Source organism: Aquarana catesbeiana, linkage group LG11 (genome assembly GCF_042186555.1).
Source record: "Aquarana catesbeiana isolate 2022-GZ linkage group LG11, ASM4218655v1, whole genome shotgun sequence".
Taxonomy (NCBI): domain Eukaryota; kingdom Metazoa; phylum Chordata; class Amphibia; order Anura; family Ranidae; genus Aquarana; species Aquarana catesbeiana.
The window spans coordinates 164,676,014-164,700,448 of NC_133334.1; the positions used below are offsets into that span (position 1 = coordinate 164,676,014).

The following is a 24,435-nucleotide window of genomic DNA, read 5'->3' on the forward strand; positions in this document are numbered from 1 at the left end:
TGCCTATTTCAAATGTAATATTGTGTCATTGCTTAGCTTGTTAATATCTTAACTCTAAAATTCAGATAGCTGCTAGTTCCCTTCCCATTTTAAAGCCAAACCGCAAAGAATTATAAAAAGACTGCCTCTTCCGAGAATTGCACCCAAGACAGACATGACATCAACATTCAATATCTCAGAAGGAAGTTACCAAGATACCCCAAAATAGCTATGATCAATTGCTAAATTTGCTAAAGCTGCTAAAAAACTCAGACGATGTCACAATAATATGTTTTGCTAGTGCCTTGTTTTTGTCTGACGAGAATGTATAAAGCTGTAAAAAGAGGAAATAAAGATTTCAGAAGTAACTTCTGCGCTGCAAGTTGGTCTCGGGAGATTATTTCCAGAAGTGTTCTCTTCATATATCAAACTCAATCTGATAAGGGGTAGATATAATAATATCAGACTTTTGTTTGAATCCAAAACACGTATCAGTGCCATCTGCCAGTGTTGCGTGTCATCAGTGCCACGTATCAGTGCCATCTGTCACCAGTGCCATCTGCCAGTGTCACGTGTCATCAGTGCCACATATCAGTGCCATTTGTCATCATCAAGAATGTCACAAAGATAATTTTCAGCCGAGGAGGCATACAATATTCTTGCGGCTGAGGAGAGCAACGGGGAGCTCTCCGCTTTGGATCCCTCCTCATATTCAGATTCTGAGTCTGATGTGAACTACGAGCCTGTCCTAAGCAGTGGAACACTGACAGCCTCGGAGGAGGATGAGAGTTCGCCTGCCAGACGAAGGCGTACTGTTGAGGAGGCAGTGCCATCCACCAGCACCGCAATGCCATCCACCAGCACTGCAGTACCGCATAAAACAATTTATTCCCACCAAAAGGGCCCGCTATGGGGCGAAGCTTTATAAATTGTGCGACCGAGCCACAGGGTATACATATGCCTTCATGGTATACGAAGGGAAGGACACCCAGCTGCATCCCCCTAATTGCCCAGACTACATTGGATCAAGCAGGAAAGTCGTTTGGGAACTCATAAACCCACTCCTGGAGAAAGGCTACCATTTGTATGTGGACAACTTTTATACTAGTTTGCCCCTGTTCCGCAACCTTCACAGAAAGAACACTCCAGCATGTGGCACCGTAAGGAAAAACTGGAAGGGCTTTCCTCAAAGCCTCATCAACAAGAAGCTAAAAAGAGGGGAGGCGGTGAGTTTATGGAATGAGGAAATTCTGGCTGTGAAGTGGAGGGACAGAAGGAATGTCTACGTGCTTTCATCGATCCACAACAATACATTCGTTGAGATCACCAGGAGGAATGGCCCAATCCAAAAACTAACATGTATCCACGAATACAATATGTTCATGGGGGGTGTCGACTTCAACGACCAAATGCTCGAACCCTACCTTGCCACAAGACGAACATACCAGTGGTATAAAAAAGTTTCAATTTATTTGTTTAATTTGGCCATATACAACAGCTACGTTATCTATAACAAACCCACTGAAAGCCCCAAATCCTTCCTTGGCTACCAGGAGGAAATCACCACTGCCCTTGTATTCCCGAACAGCCCACCAGAAACCATTCAATCCAAAGTCATTAGCAGACTCTCCGAATGCCTTTCTCCCGAAAAAATCCCTCCCAGACCAACAAGGCAAAAAACGTCAGAAAAAATGCTGGGTGTGCACCAAAAGAGGAGTGAGAAGAGACACCACTTATCATTGTCCCCTATGTTTCTGCCGTTACCATACTTCATTATTATTATTATTATTAGTGAAGTATGGTAAACATAACCCTCACTTCCTGCTATTTACCTTCACACCCCTTATGTCTCTACTTGCTCTGTTACTGACCCTGGCTTGTTATTCGACCACGCTTCTGCCTACCGATTCTGTTCATACCTCTGCCAGATCTGGAACTGACCCTGGCTTGTTATTCACCACGCTTCTGCCTACCGATTCTGTACATACCTCTGCCTGATCTGGAACTGTCCCTGGACTGTTTAATCATGCCTCTTGCCTGCCTCTTGGACTGATCTTGTACCCTGCTACTGGACTAGTGGGATTCATAACACAGGGGTCTCACATATGTGAGGGGCTCCAGAATTGTTTTTCTGCATGAAGAAAACACTTTTTTTGCTTTTTCATTCCTAGATTAGGGTCCGGAGACTCGGAGGCTTCAAAGAGATTTGGGTGGGAGAAGCCTCTACCCCATGTCCCTATTCTTTCCTGAATGAGGCCCTACTTCTGCCTGCTGCTTGTAGCATGAACTGACCACACCACATGGACCATGTTCCTGCCTACTACCAGGACCAATATTTTGGCACTGCTGACAATTTCTGCCTGCACTGACCCTGGACTGTATATGGACAGTATCCCTGCCTGCTGCCTGTACTGACTATGGACAGTATTTCTGCCTGTTGCCTGGACAATTGCGTTCACTTTTGCTGACCAAGTCCCTGCCTGCTGCCTGGACCAGTGCTACCAATTTGTGGACAACTGCGCTACTAAAACCACAGGTAATCTTTTGTTTACCCTTTGCTCAGCAGAATGTATTTTGTGGTGTAATTCTTGGTATGTGAATGCTATGTGTCCCTAGAACACCTGACGGTGTTCCTTTTATGTGGCCAGGCTGTGTAAAAGTCTCACACATGTGGTATCGCCATACTCAGGAGGAGTAGCAGAATGTATTTTGGGGTGTAATTTTTGCTCTGTACATGCTATGTGTTGGAAATATCTTATAAATGGACAACTTTGTGTAAAAAAAATGCGTTTTTATTTTTTTCGCACATTTTCCAAAAACTTCTGGAAAAAAATGAACCATTCAAAAGACTCATTATGCCTCATAGATTATGCGTTGGGGTGTTAGCTTTCCGAAATGGGGTCATTTGTGGGCATTTCCATTGTCCTGGTGCTCCAGGGCCTTCAAAAGTGTAATAGGTAGTCAACAAGGTAGATGTGTCATTTATGCTCCTAGAACACCTGATGATGCTCCCTGCATGTTGGGCCTCTCTATGTGGCTAGGCTGTGGAAAAAGTCCCACACACATGGTATCGCCATACTTAGGAGGAGTAGCAGAATGTATTTTGGGGCGTCATTTGTGGTATACACATGCCATGTAAGAGAAATAACCTATTACAATGACAATTTTGTGGGAAAAAAAATCTTCATTTTGCAAACAATTATGGGAAAATATGACAACATCACAAACCTCACCATGCATCTTACTGAATACCTTGGAATGTCTACTTTCAAAAAAGAGGTGATTTGGGGGTAGTTGTATTTTCCTGGCTTGTTCGGGTCGCAAGAGCCACCAGTACATCAGGTGTGATCAATTTTTTATGCTTTGCACCACAACTTGTAGACTCTATAACTTTCACACAGACCAAATAATATCCACTAATTTGGGTTATTTTCACCAAAGATGTGTAGCAGTATAAATTGTGGTCAAAATTTATGAAGAAAAATTAATAATTTGCAAAATTTTATCACAAAAATTTTCAGTCTTTTTTCATTTATAGCGCAAAAAATAAAAAACCCAGAGGTGATCAAATACCACCAAAAGAAAGCTGTATTTGTATGAAAAAAAGGACAAAGAATTAATTTGGGGAAAGTATTACATGACTGAGTAATTCTCATTCATAGTGTGAAAGCACTGAAAGCTGAAAATTGGTCTGGTCACCGGGGGGTATTTAAGTGCCCAGTTGTCAAGTGGTTAATCTTTATCATCACTGGGGTACAATCCAGCAGGCCTACATCATATTTACTGGAGGCCCATAAATCAGTGGAAATCATTTCCAATTCTGGTGAGAAAGGCAGAGTGGAGTCTTGAATTAAAAATATTCCACAGGCAGAATTTAAAACTTCTCCCAACAGACTACTGACCATTTGGAATCCTGTAGGAGTGTCTATGTTTACTAAAATTTGGCTCAGAATGTCAGCTTCCAAGAGATTGGTGGGAACTGTGTCTGAAACTAAGACTTTAGTGAACAACTTTTCTTTCAACTGGGTTATTAAACCAACAACAAATCTTTGTTTCACCAGTTGTTCACCAGTTGTGTAGATGGATTTGCATTTTCTCCCTTCTTTTCTTCCTCTATTGTGAGACTTGCTACCTCAGCCTTATCATTTAACCTCCTCCAGTATTCCCCTGCTTCATCTTTTCCTTGTTTATCATTCATGAATTCAGCATATCTGGCTTGTCCATATATTTGGGGCAAATTTTCTTTCACGTTCTCACACACCTCTTGTCCACTCTCCATCTTCTTTAGCTTTTTGATGTCTGCATCACATTCTTTAAGTATATACCCTGCCATGTTGTTTACAACTCCTTCAACCACTTGAGCTTCAGAAAGCTTTACCCACTTCATGGCCAGACCATTTTTTGCTATTGAGCAATATGATTGTATAGGTCTGATAGAGTTTGAAAGAGCATGTGTCACACCAGCAAAAGATGAACCTTTGTCAGATTGTGATACACACACCTATTTGTCCATGGTTCCAAATTCTACACTGGTGATGGCCAGCCACACATAGAGTTTGCTGTAACCACTACTGACACTGTTTTACATCAGAACTAATTCCCCATATGTCAGCACAGGAAGCTGAGTTGTCTGCAGTTATCAAAGAATGTCATGTAGTGGGGAAAGATTCCCTTCAACAGAGCAGTGTGATATAGAAACATTAATTTACAGAACCAGGCACCTGACAAAGAGAAGGCTAAGTGGATTAAATGTATTGCTACCCAAAATGAGCAAGGTCTGTGGATTGCTGAGAATAAGTAGCGTCTACCCAGGAGTTTGTACCCAGTTTTAACACATTTGACATGACTTCAGTCATCTTGTTAAGGGTGCAATTGTGACACTTACTGGCTGCTATTGGACCTGGATTTGAGGCATTTGCAGCTGGGTTTTGTGCTTCATCTCTCACTAGTTCTCTGTACAATGCAGGAAGGCCTTTCCAGTGACCCCAAAAGCATTTCCCTAAGCCAAATTTCCCTTACAAAGAATTCAAATAGAATACTGTACATTCAGATGCCAAGAATAGGCACCTAGGAGTATGTTCTAGAGCAGGCATCACTAAATGGCGGACTGCAGTCCACACCTGGACTGAATGATAATCCTAGTCTGCCAACTAGCAGCCTGGGTGTCCTCTCCCGGCTGATAACCTCACCCCAACCTCACTTTTGTCCCTACAGCAGCTGACAGGAAGAAGGTGTGGCATGCCTGAATAGAGGGTGGGATCGGCCTCCCCCCAAGTTTACAAGCCGGTGACTTGCCAGCAGGACACAGGGCAGTCCCAACAACCAATCACCCGTCTGCTGACAATCTGGGCAGTCCCGGCCCCCATACAACGTGCAAGGTAGGAGTGGAAATGTAAGAGAGAGGCTATGATTGGAAGGGGGAAATGGAATGTAAGGGATGGGGCTTTCAGTGAAAGGAACTGGGGGTTGTAAAGGGGGCTGTGAAAGGAACTGGAAAATAAAAAAGGGGGGCTGTGAAGGGACTGGTATAAAAGAAAGGGGGGCTGTGAGTGGGTGCGAGGCAGGGGGGAGAGGGCTGTGAAGGGGACTGGGGTGCAAGGAAAGGAGGGTCTATGTCATAGGGACTATGACACAAGAAAGGGGGGCTGTGAAGGGGACTTGGATGCAAGGAAAGGGGGTCTGTGAAGTTGACTGGGGTGATATAAAGGGGGAGCTGTGAGGTAAGGTGAGGGTTGTTATGTGAAGGGAACTGAGACGTAAATAGGGGGGCTGTGATGTGAAAAGGGTGACAGAGGACACTGATGCGAGGGAAACTGTGATGTAAAGTGGGAGCTGAGGACATGGATATAAAAGGGGAGGTCTGTGATGTGGATGGGGACTGGGGACAGTGAAGGAAATGAGACAGTGTTATGTAAAGGGGGACTGTATTGTAAAGGGGGCTGTGATGTAATTGAGGGACTTTGATGCAAAGGGGGGCTGAGATGTGAAGGGTGCATTGTAATGTAAAGGGGGTGGGCTGATGTAAAGGGGGGCTGTATTGTAAAGGGGGGCTGTATTGTAAAGAAGGGGCTGTATTGTAAGAGGGTGCTGTAATGTAAAGGGGGGTGCTGTGATGTAAAGGGGAGCTGTATTGTAATGGTAGGTGCTGTGATGTAAAGGGGGCACGGTGTTGTAAAGGGGTTGATGTAATGTAAAAGGGAGCTGTATTGTAAAGGGATGGGGCAGGGCTGTGTTTTGGGCCTAGGGCGGCACTTTTCGGGGGGCGGCAAAGAAAGCCGCCCCCCGCATGAGGGAAAGTCCCCCCACCCGATTCCCAGCTCCCGCGGCCGCCCCCGCACACATGCAGCCCACGGCGGCCGCCTTGCTGTAGCAGCGCTGCTGTGTATGGGTGTGCTTGGCAGAGGGGCGTGTCATGTCCCTCCACCCTCTGTCAACCACGCCCATACACAGCGGCGCCGCTACAGCAAGGCGGCCGCTGTGGGCTGCATGTGTGCGGGGGGCTGCCGCGGGAGCCGGGAATCGGGAAGATGGGTGGGGACTTTCTCTCATGTGGGGGGGCGGCGTGTGACTCACGCCCCCATAAGCGGCCGGTGACTGACGGAGGTGGAGCCCTATGCTCCGCCTACCCTCCTCCGCACTGCCTTCCTTGAATCTTCTTCTCGACACTGGGGCGGGGTCTGGCAGTGACGTCAGAAGGAAGGAGAGAGAGAGGAGCATGAGGGAAACCCCCAGGACAGCAGGTAAAATTATTTAATAAATTATATCGGTGTTATGCGGCACAGTGTTGGCATTTGATGGCACAGTGGCTACAATTGATGGGCACAGTGGCTACAATTGATGGGCACAGTGGCAGCATTTGATGGGCACAGTGGCTGCGTTTCAGGGCACAGTGGCTACAATTGATGGGCACAGTGGCTGCAATTGATGGGCACAGTGGCAGCATTTGATGGGCACTAGGGCTGCGTTTCAGGGCACAGTGGCTGCAATTGATGGGCACAGTGGCTGCAATTGATGGGCACAGTGGCTGCAATTGATGGGCACAGTGGCAGCAATTGATTGGTACAGTGGCTGCATTTGAGGGCACAGTGGCTACAATTGATGGGCACAGTGGCAGCAGCATTTGATGGGCACAGTGACTGCGTTTGAGGGCACAGTGGCTACAACTGATGTGCACAGTGGCTGCAATTGATGGGCACAGTGGCAGCGATTGATTGGTACAGTGGCTGCATTTAAGGGCACAGTGGCTACAATTGATGGGCACAGTGGCAGCATTTGATGGGCACAGTGACTGCGTTTGAGGGCACAGTGGCTACAATTGATGGGCACAGTGGCAGCATTTGATGGGCACAGTGGCTGTGTTTGAGGGCAGTGGCTGCATTTGATGGGGCACAGTGGCTGCGTTTGATAGGGCACAGTGGCTGCGTTTGATAGGGCACAGTGGCTGCAATTGATGGCACAGTGGCTGCAATTGATGGCACAGAGGCTGCAATTGATGGCACAGTGGCTGCAGTTGATGGGCACAGTGGCTGCGTTTGAGGGCACAGTGGCTACAACTGATGGGCACAGTGGCAGCATTTGATGGGCACAGTGGCTGCGTTTGAGGGCACAGTGGCTGCGTTTGAGGGCACAGTGGCTGCGTTTGATGGGGCACAGTGGTTGCGTTTGATGGGGCACAGTGGCTGCGTTTGATAGGGTACAGTGGCTGCGTTTTGATAGGGCACAGTGGCTGCAATTGATGGGCACAGTGGCTGTGTTTAAGGGCACAGTGGCTGCAGTTGATGGGCACAGTGGCTGCGTTTGATGGCACAGTGGCTACAATTGATGGGCACAATGGCTACAATTGATGGGCACAGTGGCAGCATTTGATGGGCAAAGTGGCTGCGTTTGGTGGGCACAGTGGCTGCGTTTGATGACACAGTGGCTACAATTGATGGGCACAGCCCACATTTAGTGAAAGTGCAGTAATATGCAGATCATGATATTGCAATAAAGTGCTCCATCAATGCTGAAATCAATCCAAACTCATTAAAGAGGAGTCTCGCCCCCACCCTGTAAAAACATTAAAACTCAGCAGCTACAAATACTGTAGCTGCTGACTTTTAATATTAGGACCGCGATGTCGACACCTCAGCTGATTTTCGGATTGGCTCTCGGGTTTTGCCACCATCATTCATGGTAAGGAAAACCGGACGGTTCACTACTGCACTTGTGCGAAGCGCGTTGCACTTTCTGAATGGTCCAGTGGAGGAAGGAGGAGGGGGGCCGAACTTCAGAGGGGGCAGTGCAGTCTCCCGGGACTGGGGAATGGTACCTGTCAAAAACAGGTACCCCTTCCTCCCTCCCCCCTGAAAGGTGCCAAATGAGCCTAAAGAGGAAGGGGTGTAGTTTACAGATGATAGGGTGGGCCTTAAACAGGAAGGGGTGTGGTCTTGGCAGGAAGGGGTGGGTCGTATTTAAATTAGTGGGGTGAATGAGTTTAGTCAGGCCTAGGGCAGCACAAAACCTAAATACACCCTGGATGGGGGCTGCGATATAAACAAGAGCACTGTGATGTAAATGGGGGGTTCTGCAATGTAAAAAAGAGGCACTGTGGTGTAAAGGGGGAACTGTGATGTGAAAAGGGCTGTGATATAAAGGGGGGGGGGGAGTGTTGTGATGTAAAGGAAATTGCAATTAATGGAAATTGTAATGTACGGATGCGGAGGGGCTGTGATATTAAATATCTGGGTCATAGCACAAATATGAGACTCAGACCCCTGCTGGAAGAAAGATTTACTGACTGAACCTTTGTGAATTTTAATTCCATATCCCTGCTCTAGTGTGTGTTGACATGTTTTCAGGGTGGCTTGAGGCCTGACCAGTTGCTAAGGCAAATGCAAAATCAACAGCTATTAAAATTTTGAATGAAAAAGTTTGCAGATATGGAGTTTCTGAAACTATTCTGCAGCCTCATAGGACAGTCAGTAGAATATAAACTCCTCCTACAAGCTTTAACCAGACACAAGGCTGCAATATACTGCTGATGAGAAAAAGTATTTAGCAGTTTATATTTACTAAAATAATTGCATTTACATGTTCTGTGTACTCTAAGAGACCAGATATATTGAATGCAGGGTCCTGGGTTTAGTAACACTTTAATGGAATTTTGAAAAACAGATGTGCAAAAATTAAAGCACAAATTAAATTAAAGCCCTAAACAACCACATGGGCTCCCCCTATGAGATTTTATTTGGAGGGCCACCCATAACAGGGCTATATTTCCCCCAACAGTTGTAGGTAACTCACTGTAGTCTGTTAGAATATTTTTAGATTTCACAATGAAAATTAACCACTTGCCGACCGCCGCACGCCGATATACGTTGGCAAAATGGCAGCGGTGGGCAAATGGGCGTACCTGTATGTCCCCTTTCATTTGTGGAGGTAGTAGGTGCGCACACGCCGCTGGCGGGATGTGCCTGCTGCGTACTGAGTGACCGTGCCCACGGGTTCCGCGGACTCGATGTCCGCCGGTGTCCCACGATCCTGTCACGGAGCGGCAGAACGGGGAGATGCCTTTGTAAACAAGGCATTTCCCTGTTCTGCTTAGTGACATGACAGGGATCTACTGCTCCCTGTGATCAGGAGCAATGATCACTGTCATGTCAGTGGTAGCCCACTAGTGTTTAACCCCTTTCCTGCCAATGTCATTTACACAGTAATCAGTGCTTTTTTATAGCACTGATCGCTGTATAAGTGACAATGGTCCCAAAATAGTGTCAAAAGAGTCCGATCTGTCCGCCATAATGTCGCAGTCACGATAAAAATCGCAGATCGCCGCTATTACTAATAAAAAATAAAATAATAATAAAAATGCCATAAATCTATCCCCTATTTTGTAGACGCTATAACTTTTGAGCAAACCTATCAATATACGCTTCTTGTGATTATTTTTACCAAAATTATGTAGAAGAATACAGTCAGTCCATAAATATTGGAACATAGACATAATTGTACTCTTTTTGGCTCTATACACCACCACAATGGATTTGAAATGAAACAAACAAGACGTGCTTTAACTGCAGACTTTAGGCTTTAATTTGAGGGTATTTACATGCAAATCAGGTGACCGGTGTAGGAATTACAACAGTTTGTATATGTGCCTCCCACTTTTTAAGGGACCAAAAGTAATGGGACAATTGGCTTCTCAGCTGTTCCATGGCCAGGTGTGTGTTATTCCCTCATTATCCCATTTACAAGGAGCAGATAAAAGGTCCAGAGTTCATTTCAAGTGTGCTATTTCCATTTGGAATCTGTTGCTGTCAACTCTCAATATGAGATCCAAAGAGCTGTCGCTATCAGTGAAACAAGCCAACATTAGGCTGAAAAAACAAAACAAACCCATCAGAGAGATAGCAAAAACATTAGATAGTGCCAAATCAACTGTTTGGAACATCCTTAAAAAGAAAGAACGCACTGGTGAGCTCAGCAACACCAAAAGACTCGGAAGACCACAGAAAACAACTGTGGTGGATGACCGAAAAATTCTTTTCCTGGTGAAGAAAACACCCTTCACAACAGTTGGCCAGATCAAGAACACTCTCCAGGAGGTAGATGTATGTGTGTCAAAGTCAACAATTAAGAGAAGACTTCACCAGAGTGAATACAGAGGGTTCACCACAAGATGTAAACCATTGGTGAGCCTCAAAAACAAGAAGGCCAGATTAGAGTTTGCCAAACAACATCTAAAAAAGCCTTCACAGTTCTGGAAGAACATCCTATGGACAGATGAGACCAAGATCAACTTGTACCAGAGTTATGGGAAGAGAAGAGTATGGAGAAGGAAAAGAACTGCTCATGATCCAAAGCATACCACCTCATCAGTGAAGCATGGTGGTGGTAGTGTCATGGAGTGGGCATGTATGACTGCCAATGGAACTGATTTTCTTGTATTTATTGATGATGTGACTGCTGACAAAAGCAGCAGGATGAATTCTGAAGTGTTTCCAGCAATATTATCTGCTCATATTCAGCTAAATGCTTCAGAACTCATTGGACGGCGCTTCACAGTGCAGATGGACAATGACCCGAAGCATACTGCATAAGCAACCAAAGACTTTTTTAAGGGAATGAAGTGGAGTGTTATGCAATGGCCAAGTCACTCACCGGGACCTGAAGCCGATTGAGCATGCATTTCACTTGCTGAAGACAAAACCGAAGGGAAAATGCCCCAAGAACAAGCAGGAACTGAAGACAGTTGCAGTAGAGGCCTGGCAGAGCATCACCAGGGATGAAACCCAGTGTCTGGTGATGTCTATGTGTTCCAGACTTCAGGCTGTAATTGATTGCAAAGGATTTGCAACCAAGTATTAAAAAGTGAAAGTTTGATGGATGATTGTTAATCTGTCCCATTACTTTTGGTCCCTTAAAAAGTAAGAGGCACATAAACAAACTGTTGTAATTCCTACACCGTTCACATGATTTGGATGTAAATACCCTCAAATTAAAGCTGAAAGTCTGCAGTTAAAGGACATCTTGTTTGTTTCATTTCAAATCCATTGTGGTGGTGTATAGAGCCAAAAAGATTAGAATTGTGTCAATGTCCCAATATTTATGGACCTGACTGTACATATCGGTCTAGACTGAGGAAAAAAATTGTTTTTTTTTTTTTTATATTTTTTGGGGGGATATTTATTATAGCAAAAAGTTTTTAAAAAAATAGCTTTTTTTTTTTTTCAAAATTGTCGCTGTTTTTTTTGTTTATAGCACAAAAAATAAAAACCACAGAGGTGATCAAATACCACCAAAAGAAAGCAATATTTGTGGGAAAAAAAGGATGTCAATTTTGTTTTGGTGTAACGTCCCACGGCCGCGCAATTTTCAGTTAAAGCGACGTAGTGCCGAATTGCAAAAAGTGCTCTGGTCAGGAAGGGGGTAAAATCTTCTGGGGCTGAAGCGGTTAAATAAAGTGCATGAAGGTGTTTACAACTGTATCCCTGACCCAGATTCTGTTTCCCTGACCTAGACTGGTTATAGAAAATAAGTGTTTACATTTTGATATTTCTGTTTCTCATACTTGTTTACGTTGTCATCATATTTGTACTTTTGTGCAATTGCCAGCTGTACCAGCAGATGGACCCCCTCCATCATCATTAACCCATCATTCTGAGAACGTTGGGAGAGAGCTAAACAAGACATTGTCTGTCTGCGCCAATGTAGCAGTTGGCCGCCTTTGTATCTGTTCCTGCATATTCAGAGTTACTTTTATGTCTCATCCAGAAAAATCCATAAACTGGAAACACAACAATATAATACAGTGAAAGTGGTTTCATGCATATGTAAAGCAACATACACAGTCCGTAAAAAAAAAAAAAAAAAACTGCTGAGATATTACACATACCATAAAACCAAGATACTCCGACTGCCTCTATTAAAACAGCAAAGAGAATTGAGGTTCCTGCAGCAAATGTATCCAGGAGAGTGACCACATAGATTCCACCCTGTTAGATGAAAATAGTAAAAAATGAAAAATATTAATTCTACCTGGATTTTCAGAATGTGGCAATTATACTGTGAACAGTATATGGATTTACACAGGAAATTACAGGAGATTACACATAAATTGCAGAAAAAACACCAAAAAGGACATTCTAAACTTTACCGCTACCAAGAAAGACATACACTTAAAAAAAATAGATTACAATGTATTACCTAGTATAAAACAAACATTAGTAAAAATATCACTGGGGAGATATAATCCCCAATTGTGTATACCACTTGAAGTGACACATATGCAAATACAATATTGATATTACTTCCTTGTCTAATAATCCAAGAGGTTGATGCGCTTCACAAGACATGCTTCTTCAGGACCTCATTTCTTGGAGAAGAGAGTAAATAACCTATCTGAGAAATACAACATATTGTAATAGAATGCATTATATAAAATATACATGCAGATACAAGTATTTTTCCCTTTTACACTCACATATCACTTCAGGATGACAAGTGCAGGCAGTATGGCAGCAACCAATGATGAAGTTACATGCCCCAATGTGACCAATCAACATATATTATGTATTTGAGGATGCAAAGGACAGTCAAAGACCAATATGCTATATAAAATGGGATAAACAGGAAAAAACTAAGCACTAAGTTTACACTAGCTTGTATACCACACAATAACAATAATCCTCTTCAGTTAACTTACTTACAAATGTAGTAGATTAGGGGCTTTGCAAACAATCAGGTGCATCCCCCAGTATGGGTATAGGAGCATGTAGTGGTAGCCAAGCTGAGAACCACCAGGGGGCCAAGGCTTCAACTGCATCAATAAATATAAGAGATGGAATAATTCTGGGTCCAAATTTCATATATATATATATATATATATATATATATATACACAGTATATACAGTATATATATATTTTCAGTGCCTTGAAAAAGTATTCACACCCCTTGAAATGTTCCACATTTTGTCATGTTACAATCAAAAACGTAAATGTATTTTATTGGGATTGTATGTGATAGACCAACACAAAGTGGCACATAATTGTGAAGTGAAAGGAAAACGATAAATGGTTTTCTACATTTTTTACAAATAAATATCTGAAAAGTGTGACGTGCATTTGTATTCAGCCCAACCTGAGTCAATACTTTGTAGAACCACCTTTCGCTGCAATTACAGCTGCAAGTCTTTTTGGGGATGTCTCTACCAGCTTGGCACATCTAAAGAGCAAAATATGTGGCCCTTCTTCTTTGCAAAATAGCTCAAGCTCTGTCAGATTGGATAGAGAGCGTCTGTGAACAGCAATTTTCAAGTCTTGCCACAGATTCTCAATTGGATTTAGGTCTGGACTTTGACTGGGCCATTCTAACACATGCATATGTTTTGATCTAAACCATTCCATTGTAGCTCTGGCTGTACATTTACGCCCCTTTCACAGGAACGGACCATTCAGGTCCGCCTGTCAGTTTTGTCGTCGGACCAGAACGGGCGCTCCATGTAAAAGGCTATGGAGCGACGGATGTCAGCGGTGACATGTCCGCTGACATCCGTCTCCAGCGGATCAGATCGGGTGAGATCTGACGTAAACGAACATGCTGTCTGTCTGATCTCTCCATAGCAACCAGCGGTGCTCGACAAGCCCTTCCCTGTTCAGTGAGCAGAGAGGGACCTGTCATCCGACGGCTCAGCGGAGATCAACTGAGAGATCTCCCGCTGAGCAGGCGGACTCCGTCGCAGCGGATCCGCCTTGTGGGAATCAGGGCTTTGGGTCATTGTCCTGCTGGAGGGTGAACCTCCGCTCCAGACAGAAGGAGAGCAGCGCCATCTAAGTGCAGTATTATTAAGACACTTTATTCCATAAAAGACAATTGGTAACTCACAAGATGTATGAGATGTCAGCGCATGTGGGATTAATAATGTGGTTCATCCGCTCGTGGGAAAGACGATCTTCTTACTGGTGAAGAGACAGCTGATGGGTCCAGGGACGCCGGTGGTTCCCAGTGCTTCCAGACACTCAGGACGGCTCACAGACAGCAGTGTATGTCACTACCAGTTGGAGAAAGAGCGGGGAGGAGCATCAAGCTATGGCTGTGGCCATTTTGGAGGAGGTATATATAGTCTGTTGTGACCAGGACTAATCAGGCGTTACCTTGGCAACCTTTCAAGGTGGTAATTAGTGGATCACAGGGCACTGGAGTGTAATATTAACTAGTTAGATACCATCAAGGTAATCTAATAGCAATTCTGATAAAAACGATTGTGTACTGGATGGTTGCAAATGAAACAAGGTTTTACAATTATGATTAGAAACAATGAACCAATCAGTAAGTATCGAGACAATGATTATGGGGCGATATATATGTATATAAAGGTGGAGATCAAAATAAACTAAATATAAGGATGAAAATAATAATGATAAACTGGAAAATAAAATAAAAATAAAGATAAAAATAAATATTGATGAAGATAAAAATAGTTATAAGGGATAAGGGAGAGAGGGGAAAGAGGAGGAAATTAGGAAGGTGAAAGGTGTGGGGGGGGGGGGCGAGAGGATGGGGGAAAAAAAAAAGAATGGGGGGAGGAAGGGGTCACTAGGAAAATAAGTGAAAGAATAGAGGATGACCAATTTGACAAAAGGGGCAAGGTACATTGGGTACTTACTATTGGAGGATATCAAGAGGAGCCTAAAAATGCCTAAAAATGATTGATGATGAAGGTTGTTAGCTAAAACTAATGAAGTATTATAATAGGGCAAACATAATATATATGATATATGGTAGTGCATATTTATACAAGAAAGAATGGGGTGTGGTATTAGAAGTTAATTGGTGTTAATCTAGACCAATATTTAAAGTAAAGGGTTAACTTCTAGTTCTTCATTCAGTCCACCCAGCGCAAGGGTATCTAATCGGTATATCCAATTGGATTCTCTTGCGCAAAGGTGCCTAAAGCGTTCGGCTGCTGGGAAATTATTGATGAAAAAGGAATTGTTATGCCAGATGTAGCGATTCTCCCACAGACCCCATGGTGAGATTGGCAAAGCTTGGGGTTCCAGTCTCAAGTCTTTTGCAGACTCTAACAGGTTTTCTTCTACAATTGCACTGTATTTGGCTACATCCATCTTCCCATCAAGTCTGACCAGCTACCCTGTTCCTGCTGAAGAAAAGCATCCTTACAACATGATGCTGCCACCACCATGTTTCACAGTGGGGATAGTGTGTTCAAAGTGATGTACAGTGTTAGTTTTCCACCACATATAGCATTTTGCTTTTAGGCCAAAAAGTTCAATTTTGGTCTCATCTGACCAGAGCACCTTCTTCCACATGTTTGCTGTGTCCCCCACATGGCTTCTCGCAAACTGCAAACGCTACTTCTTAAGGCTTTCGTTCAACAATGGCTTTCTTCTTGCCACTCTTTCATAAAGGCCAGATTTGTGGAGGGCACAACTAATAGTTGTCCTGTGGACAGATTCTCCCACCTGAGCTGTGGATCTCTGCAGCTCCTCTAGAGTTACCATAGGCCTCTTGGCTGCTTCTCTGATTAATGCTCTCCTTGAGCATTGTGAGTTTGGGTGGACGACCATGTCTTGGTAGGTTTGCAGTTGTGCTATACCCTTTCCATTTTTGGATGATGAGTTAAAGTGGTTGTAAAAAATTACAATCAACCTTTTACTACAGGTAAGCCTATAATAAGGCTTACCTGTAGCTACCCCAGGTATCTCCTAAACCTGCACGGTTTAGGAAATATCCCCTGTATCAGCATGTGCCAACGTGATCAGCACATGCGCACTGAAACAATGGCACTTTCGTGCTGTTGCTTGTTAGTGTGCCATTACCAGCGGCTCCCACATGCATGCTCGGGAGTGACGTCATCACGGCTCCAGTCAATCACAGCGCCAGAGCCCGCGATCCCCGGAAGTAACTCTGGAAGCAGTGTCGCCAGCTGGAGCTGTGTACTGGGGCTGCTGCGGGGCATCTAAGGTGAGTATATCATAATGAGCTAGTGTGCTATGCATACTAGCTCATTATGCCTTTGTCTTGCAGGTTTTTTTTTTTTTTTTACTGGGTTTACAACCACTTTAAACAGTGCTCCGTAAAATGTTCAAAACTTGGGATTTTTTTTTCAACCTAACCCTGCTTTAAACTTCTCCGCAACTTTATCCCTGACCTGTCAGATGTGTTCCTTGGCTTTCTTGATGCTGTTTGTTCACTAAGGTCTCTGACAAACCTCTGGGGGCTTCACAGAACAGCATTATTTATACAGAGATTAATTTACACACAGGTGGACTCTATTTACTAATTAGGTGACTTCTGAAAGCAATTGGGTTCCACTAGAGTTTAGTTAGGGGTATCAGTGTACAGGGGGCTGAATACAAATGCACGCCACACTTTTCACATATTTATTCATAAAAAATGTTGAACCATTTATTATTTTGCTTCCACTTCACAATTATGTGCAGCTTTAGGTTGGTCAATCACATAAATTCCCAATAAAATACATTTAAGTTTTTGGTTGTAACATGACAAAACATGTAAAATTTCAAGGGTCATGAACACTTTTTCAAGGCACTGTGTATATATGTATATATATATATATATATATATATATATATATATATATATACAGTGGGGCAAAAAAGTATTTAGTCAGCCACCAATTGTACAAGTTCTCCCACTTAAAAAGATGAGAAAGGCCTGTAATTGTCATCATAGGTATACCTCAACTATGAGAGACAAAATGTGGAAACAAATCCAGACAATCACATTGTCTGATTTTTGAAAGAATTTATTTGCAAATTATGGTGGAAAATAAGTATTTGGTCACCCACAAACAAGCTAGATTTCTGGCTCTCACAGACCTGTATCTTCTTCTTTAAGAGGCTCCTCTGTCCTCCACTCATTACCTGTATTAATGGCACCTGTATGAACTTGTTATCAGTATAAAAGACACCTGTCCACAACCTCAAACAGTCACACTCCAAACTCCACTAAGGTGAAGACCAAAGAGCTGTCAGAGGACACCAGAAACAAAATTGTAGACCTGCACCAGGCTGGGAAGACTGAATCTGCAATAGGCAAGCAGCTTGGTGTGAAGAAATCAACTGTGGGAGCAATAATTAGAAAATGGAAGACATACAAGACCACTGATAATCTCCCTCAATCTGGGGCGCCACACAAGATCTCACCCCGTGGGTTCAAAATGATCACAAGAATGGTGAGCAAAAATCCCAGAACCACACGGAGGGACCTAGTGAATGACCTGCAGAGAGCTGGGACCAACGTAACAAAGGCTACTATCAGTAACACACTACGCCGTAAGGGACTCAGATCCTGCAGTGTCAGACGTGTCCCCCTGCTTAAGCCAGTACATGTCCAGGCCCATCTGAGGTTTGCTAGAGAGCATTTGGATGATCCAGAAGAGGATTGGGAGAATGTCATATGGTCAGATGAAACCAAAGTAGAACTGTTTGGTAGAAATACAACTCGTCGTGTTTGGAGGAGAGAGAATGCTGAGTTGCAACCAAAGAACACCATACCTACTGTGAAGCATGGGGATGGCAACATCATGCTTTGGGGCTGTTTCTCTGCAAAGGGAACAGGACGACTGATCTCTGTACATGAAAGAATGAATGGGGCCAGGTATCGTGAGATTTTGGGTGCAAACCTCCTCCCATCAGCAAGGGCATTGAAGATGAAACGTGGCTGGGTCTTTCAGCATGACAATGATCCCAAACACACTGCCCGGGCAATGAAGGAGTGGCTTGGTAAGAAGCATTTCAAGGTCCTAGGAGTGGCCTAGCCAGTCCATGTTGCCCAGCGACAGCCCCAAAACATCACTGCTCTAGAGGAGATCTGCATGGAGGAATGGGCCAGCATACCAGCAACAGTTTGTGACAACCTTGTGAAGACCTATAGAAAACGTTTGACCTCTGTCATTGGCAACAAAGGATATATAACAAAGTATTGAGATGAACTTTTGATATTGACAAAATACATATTTTCCACCATAATTTGCAAATAAATTCTTTCCAAATCAGACAATGTGATTCTCTGGATTTGTTTTCACATTTTGTCTGTCATAGTTGAGGTATACCTATGATGACAATTACAGGCCTTCTCAAGTTTTCTCAAGTGGGAGAACTTGGACAATTGGTGGCTGACTAATTACTTTTTTGCCCCACTGTGTATATATGTATATATATATATATATATATATATATATATATATATATATATGTGACTGGTGCATTATAGGTTGGTGGCTCCCTTATGGCAGTACTCTTTTTGGGTTTTATGTCAATTTTTATAATTCTATTATGCAGTCTACAGGATATCTATATTGGTCTCTGTTCCCACCTAGTCCTTGTGTTTGTGGCTATGAATAGTTATCTGGACAGTGGGGGGGCTCGGTGTGTGCCCGCTTGTTGCTGGACCACGGAGGTGAAAATGTGGTGGAGGAGGTCCAACATGGTGCTTTTTGGTAATGCAGAGCTTTGGGTGGCATTCCTGCATTCACCCTTTTATTTGGCTTGTACTCAAGGATGAACGTGTGTGGCCTGCTGTCGCGGCTGCTGGGTACGTGCCAGCGTGCATGTAAAGCGGGTTGGGTGATGATATCAGCAGCTTGGTCGCTGTCTGGCTCTGTCCCCCGCCCAGCATGTCGCAGGCAGCGTGCATGTGTGGCTAGGATGGGATGCTGCTCTGATGCCAGCTAAGATCAATGCAGGAGAGGGGGAGTGGCACCATAAGATGACGTCAGCAAATGTAGCCACGGCATCCTGCAATGCGACGGCGAGACTTTTGAATATAATAAGGGGCTCTCTTTGCCCCATTTGCTGTGGCGTGCTTAGCAGTGGGATGTAGCTAGGAACCAGCAAACCAAAAGGCTGGTAATGTATCATTATTATTGCATTTTTTGAAGGCTATAAGTGGTTGGATTGTACAGTATGGGATCTGTCAAACCATCTCTATATATTAGCTGGAACTGGGGCCTCTACCATATCTGATATGGCCGTGCTCAGTATGTGATCTAAATGGCTGTGCTGCATTTCGCATCTTTCCAGATAGCAAGAATAACTTGCCACACATTTCCACTGGCATGTTGTACACTTGCAGAGACCTTGAAGCACAAGTTTTAGTTTACACTTTTCCAATTTGTAGCAAATTTGCACGGCAAGTCTGTAGCAAGAGCAAAGTTACAGTTGTAAGTCTACAGCAAGAGCTCTGCAAGTCACTGTGACCCCTGTGGTGGGATGACTATTGCACAACTTAACTGAACCAGAACTTGCAGCAAACTTGCAGAATGTTTGCAAAGAAAGTTGATCTGGAGTCATGCAATGCAGACTTACTGCAATTGTGCAACACACTTGTGAAGCCTGGCAAGGCTAGCAATAGCTTAGCAAGTAATTTTCAAACTTACAGCTCAATTGCTTGCTATCTGGGTTATAGCAGGAATATTTAACATCTATTGTTGAGTGGAATAATGTTCCTCTTATAAATGGAGTTGAAGAGATACATGGTTCATAGGTTACTGGTGTTGTGTTTTATAGTGAAATACATGTTTATTCAGATTTTAGTATATCAAAATAATACAACAAAGAGCCAGATGGTTGTCAAATGTGAGTAAATACGTGATCCAACAAGGAAAGGGTACCCATCCACATACAAAAATAAAACAAAACACTGGCATGCATTAAATGAGGAATTATAACTGTAGCGCTGGTAGATATGCAATCTACCATATGTTAGGTAAATTTAGTAACTTGTTCGTTAAATAGGTTAGGTTTGCCTCTGTTCCAGCTTGGCTGACGTTGTGTGTGTTTCCATACTGACCGGTGGGTGTCGATGTTATCACTGGTCAGTGTTGGAAAGGCAACGTGTCGAAGCGTATGGATGCTCTTCTGTCCCGGAGACAACTCGGTGGAGGTGGTCCTCCGAGTTGCATTCTGGGCGAGGGTATTTATGGGACAGGCGCCATATTGTGGGGTTCGTTTTACAGCCACCTGCTGGCCCTCCTGGCCGACAGGTATGTGTTAGAGAGCAATCTCTTTGGTCCTCCGTTCCGGAGGCCCACGTCGCTGCGGCGCGCAGGGGTGGGCCCAGAAGCTTGTCTGGGGCCTACCACAGCAGCCGAGGAATGGTCCTGAGCTGTCTATCCAGAGGGAAGAAGCTGGACAACTGAGGAGATCCCAGGGGAGGACCTGTCATGGAAGGATCATGCAGCGTGCTGGTCTGGAGAGGGGCCTGGTGACTCGGTTGGAGGACGTATCCTAAAAGTAACTATACAGCATAGTGTTGCCGGGTTGGCTTAAAGGTTCAAGCACTGTGACTGATGTTCATTGCAGAAAACCAATACATCCTGTGTCAGAGGATCATACGGGTTTATCCCAAACAAGTCTGTGGCAGAGACTTTTGTTCGTGCTACATACTGGCTGCTAGGCAAGTGAGAGAGGCCTATCCAGGCGAGCAAAGAGTGTGTCCCATGAGGGGAGCGCATTCTATTGTAATATCCAAATTCTACCAGGACATTTGTCAAGAACCTTACAAGAAGATATTTGAGTTTCTTCTGCAGTTTCCCTTCTGCATCTTTCCTGCTACTTCCTTAGTAAATCGTTTAATAAAGCATTGAAAACGTACTCAAGTGTTGGTGCGTGTATCGTCCAGAGGTAAACTCAACGGAACCCTAGACCCCGTGCCGGTAAAACAGAGGGAAGGAGAGTGAAGGTAACAAGCCCGCTTAAAGCAGCAGCTCCGCCGAGAGTTATTGCTACATGTGGGGGCGTCGTCCGGGATTTGTTGACCGTCAATCCTCGCAACCCAGAGAAGTGTTTTACCGGGAGTTTACGGAGAGAGCTGGACTTTGAAAAAATTCTTTAGGGAGAGAAAAGGTTAAACTGCAGGACTTTATTTCTGAATGCGTAGACAGCGGGCGCCAGTGAAGGCCCGGGAGCTACGTGACCAGAAGAACAAGTGGGAGGAGCCTACCCTACTTGTTACCGCGTGAGACGCGTGTATGTGTTTGGCGCCAGAGGAGAGGAAAGGCCTCGTGATCGTGCTGAGAAGATCAGAGTGTGGCCATGTCTTTTCCGGCGATGCAGTCAATCATGGGACCGAGAATTTCCCTGCAAGCACCGAGATGAATGCAGTTCTGTCTGGAACTCTGCTTACAGATACTGGAATTCGTTTGAAGCCACAGGGGAGGTTTGTCCTGTATACCTCAGGAGATATTGAGGAACTGGGTATGATCTGCCATCGATGTGAAGGATTGGCCGTACATCTCCGTCCATTTGGCCGATGTCCGCAATGTGGAGAGTACTTGTTTGTTGTGGAGCAACCTACCACGTCGCCCCGTACTTATCGGATGGATTGGGCAACAGGTATTGCCACAGTAGAAGCTGCTACCGCTACGGAGAGAGAACGACAGGCCACCACTTTGCCTGTTGTTGCTGACAATGTTCCGGAAAGAGACACTGCTGCTGTCGTCTCGTCAGGGAACATTACTTTGAGTTCTGCGTCCACTACACCTACTCCTGTTGTACCTACTCAAAGGAAGGTGGGATATGTGAAGGCTTCCCGCGGCCGTGGTCGAGGCCTACACCAGAGGTTACCTGAACCGGAGCTATCAGAGTCCACGTCAGGAAAGGGTAAGCCACTGATGGGGAATGTATCTGGGACTGTGAGTAAATATCTACCAGCAGAAGAGTTGGGAGACTCGGAAATAGAATCCATGTCAGATCTTTCCGGGGATGATGACCTATTTGAGACTATGTCACACGAGCTGTTATGGTCACAAGGTAAAGATGTTGCCTCTGCTATGACTTTCCCTGAATGGACAGCCCTGAGTTTTGGGAAGACGTCACCCTGTGTGGAGCCACACAGTACTGTTATCGGGACTTTGCCAAAAGTTGCTAGTTCACTACAGACACCGGCTGGGTCTATGGTGAGCAAATCATTGGATTCCTGTGTACCGCCTGGTATGGGGAGAGACAGATCTTTGCCCAAACTTGCATGTTTGCAGAGGATGTTAAACAAGCGTGTAGCTGCCGAGTATGGTTTGGAGTTCCCCTATGTGCCCCAGGATGTAATGCAAGTGATTGAAACTAATCGGGAACTTTGGTACAGTGGAGCTGTTTGGGACTATTTGTCTGTGCCTAAGCCTTTCTGAAAGACTGGATGTTCTGTTAAGATGGATGAATGTTTTAGTGAATGTTTCATGCACTGGGACTTCGGTTGGCATATCTATGCTGACAAAGTGGTCATTTGCAGGCCCGGAAAAGATGATGTTGTCTATTTCATCACCACCGTGGATAAAACGGGAAAACCACTGACATTGCCAGATCCCCGGATTTATTGGTGATTCTGGACAAAAGAACTTTGCAAGTAGTTAGCTAGTTATTGTCAGTGTAAAGAAACCTGCGTGGTCAAGATTTACATATCCTGTTCAGTGTTTTAAATCCAAGGACTTCTTTTTGCTAGCCAGATTTTTTCCTTTATTTGAAGAGATCAAAGTATAGGGATGGACTCCTTAAGTTTATTCTGATATGGATAAAAGGAAGAGAGGCTCATTTTCTCTAAAATGAGGCTTTGCTCCTGATATTGTACAGTATATATATGTGTGTGTTTAATAAATTTTCCTTTCAGGAATTATTGGATCTCCTATCAAGCTGGGAGGCTTTCCAGCTAGATAGATAGTGAGGTTATGTACAATCATAGAATGGTTTTGTTTGCGGATGTGAACATAATGTTTTATAGATGTAAGTCTTATAATATCTTTCCACTGTATTTTCCTCTCTCTTTGTCTATCCAACTTATAAGAAACTCAAATACCTACTCCCAGGCTTGGGAGTTACTGTTACTGTTTTTGGACAGACGTTGGGGACAACGTCTACTGTAGTGGGGGGAGTATGTAGCGCTGGTAGATTTGCGATCTACCATATGTTAGATAAATTTAGTAACTTGTTCGTTAAATAGGTTAGGTTTGCCTCTGTTCCAGCTTGGCTGACGTTGTGTGTGTTTCCATACTGACCGGTGGGTGTTGCTGTTATCACTGGTCAGTGTTGGAAAGGCAACGTGTCGAAGCGTATGGATGCTCTTCTGTCCCGGAGACAACACGGTGGAGGTGGTCCTCCGAGTTGCATTCTGGGCGAGGGTATTTATGGGACAGACGCCATATTGTGGGGTTCGTTTTACAGCCACCTGCTGGCCCTCCTGGCCGACAGGTATGTGTTAGAGAGCAATCTCTTTGGTCCTCCGTTCCGGAGGCCCACGTCGCTGCGGCGCGCAGGGGTGGGCCCAGAAGCTTGTCTGGGGCCTACCACAGCAGCCGAGGAATGGTCCTGAGCTGTCTATCCAGAGGGAAGAAGCTGGACAACCGAGGAGATCCCAGGGGAGGACCCGTCATGGAAGGATCATGCAGCGTGCTGGTCTGGAGAGGGGCCTGGTGACTCGGATGGAGGACGTATCCTAAAAGTAACTATACAGCATAGTGTTGCCGAGTTGGCTTAAAGGTTCATGCACTGTGACTGACGTTCACTGCAGAAAACCAATACATCCCATGGCAGAGGATCGTACGAGTTTATCCCAAACAAGTCTGTGGCAGAGACTTTTGTTCGTGCTACGTACTGGCTGCTAGGCAAGTGAGAGAGGCCTATCCAGGCGAGCAAAGAGTGTGTCCCACGAGGGGAGCGCATTCTATTGTAATATCCAAATTCTACCAGGACATTTGTCAAGAACCTTACAAGAAGATATTTGAGTTTCTTCTGCAGTTTCCCTTCTGCCTCTTTCCTGCTACTTCCTTAGTAAATTGTTTAATAAAGCATTGGAAACGTACTCAAGTGTTGGTGTGTGTATCGTCCAGAGGTAAACTCAACGGAACCTTAGACCCAGTGCTAGTAAAACAGAGGGAAAGTCGAGTGAAGGTAACAAGCCCGCTTAAACCAGCAGCTCCACCGAGAGTTATTGCTACATAACA

At 44.4% G+C, this 24,435-nt stretch overlaps 1 protein-coding gene across 1 annotated transcript in view; it reads right to left on the reverse strand.

The window, feature by feature from the left end:
- Positions 1 to 24,435, reverse strand: part of SLC6A2 (solute carrier family 6 member 2) — a 1,144,495-nt gene that overhangs the window by 351,949 nt on the left and 768,111 nt on the right. Inside the window, exon 11 of the mRNA XM_073605017.1 lies at positions 12,356 to 12,455. Coding sequence (XP_073461118.1) covers positions 12,356 to 12,455 — 100 coding nt within the window. The remainder of the gene's footprint in view (positions 1 to 12,355; positions 12,456 to 24,435) is intronic.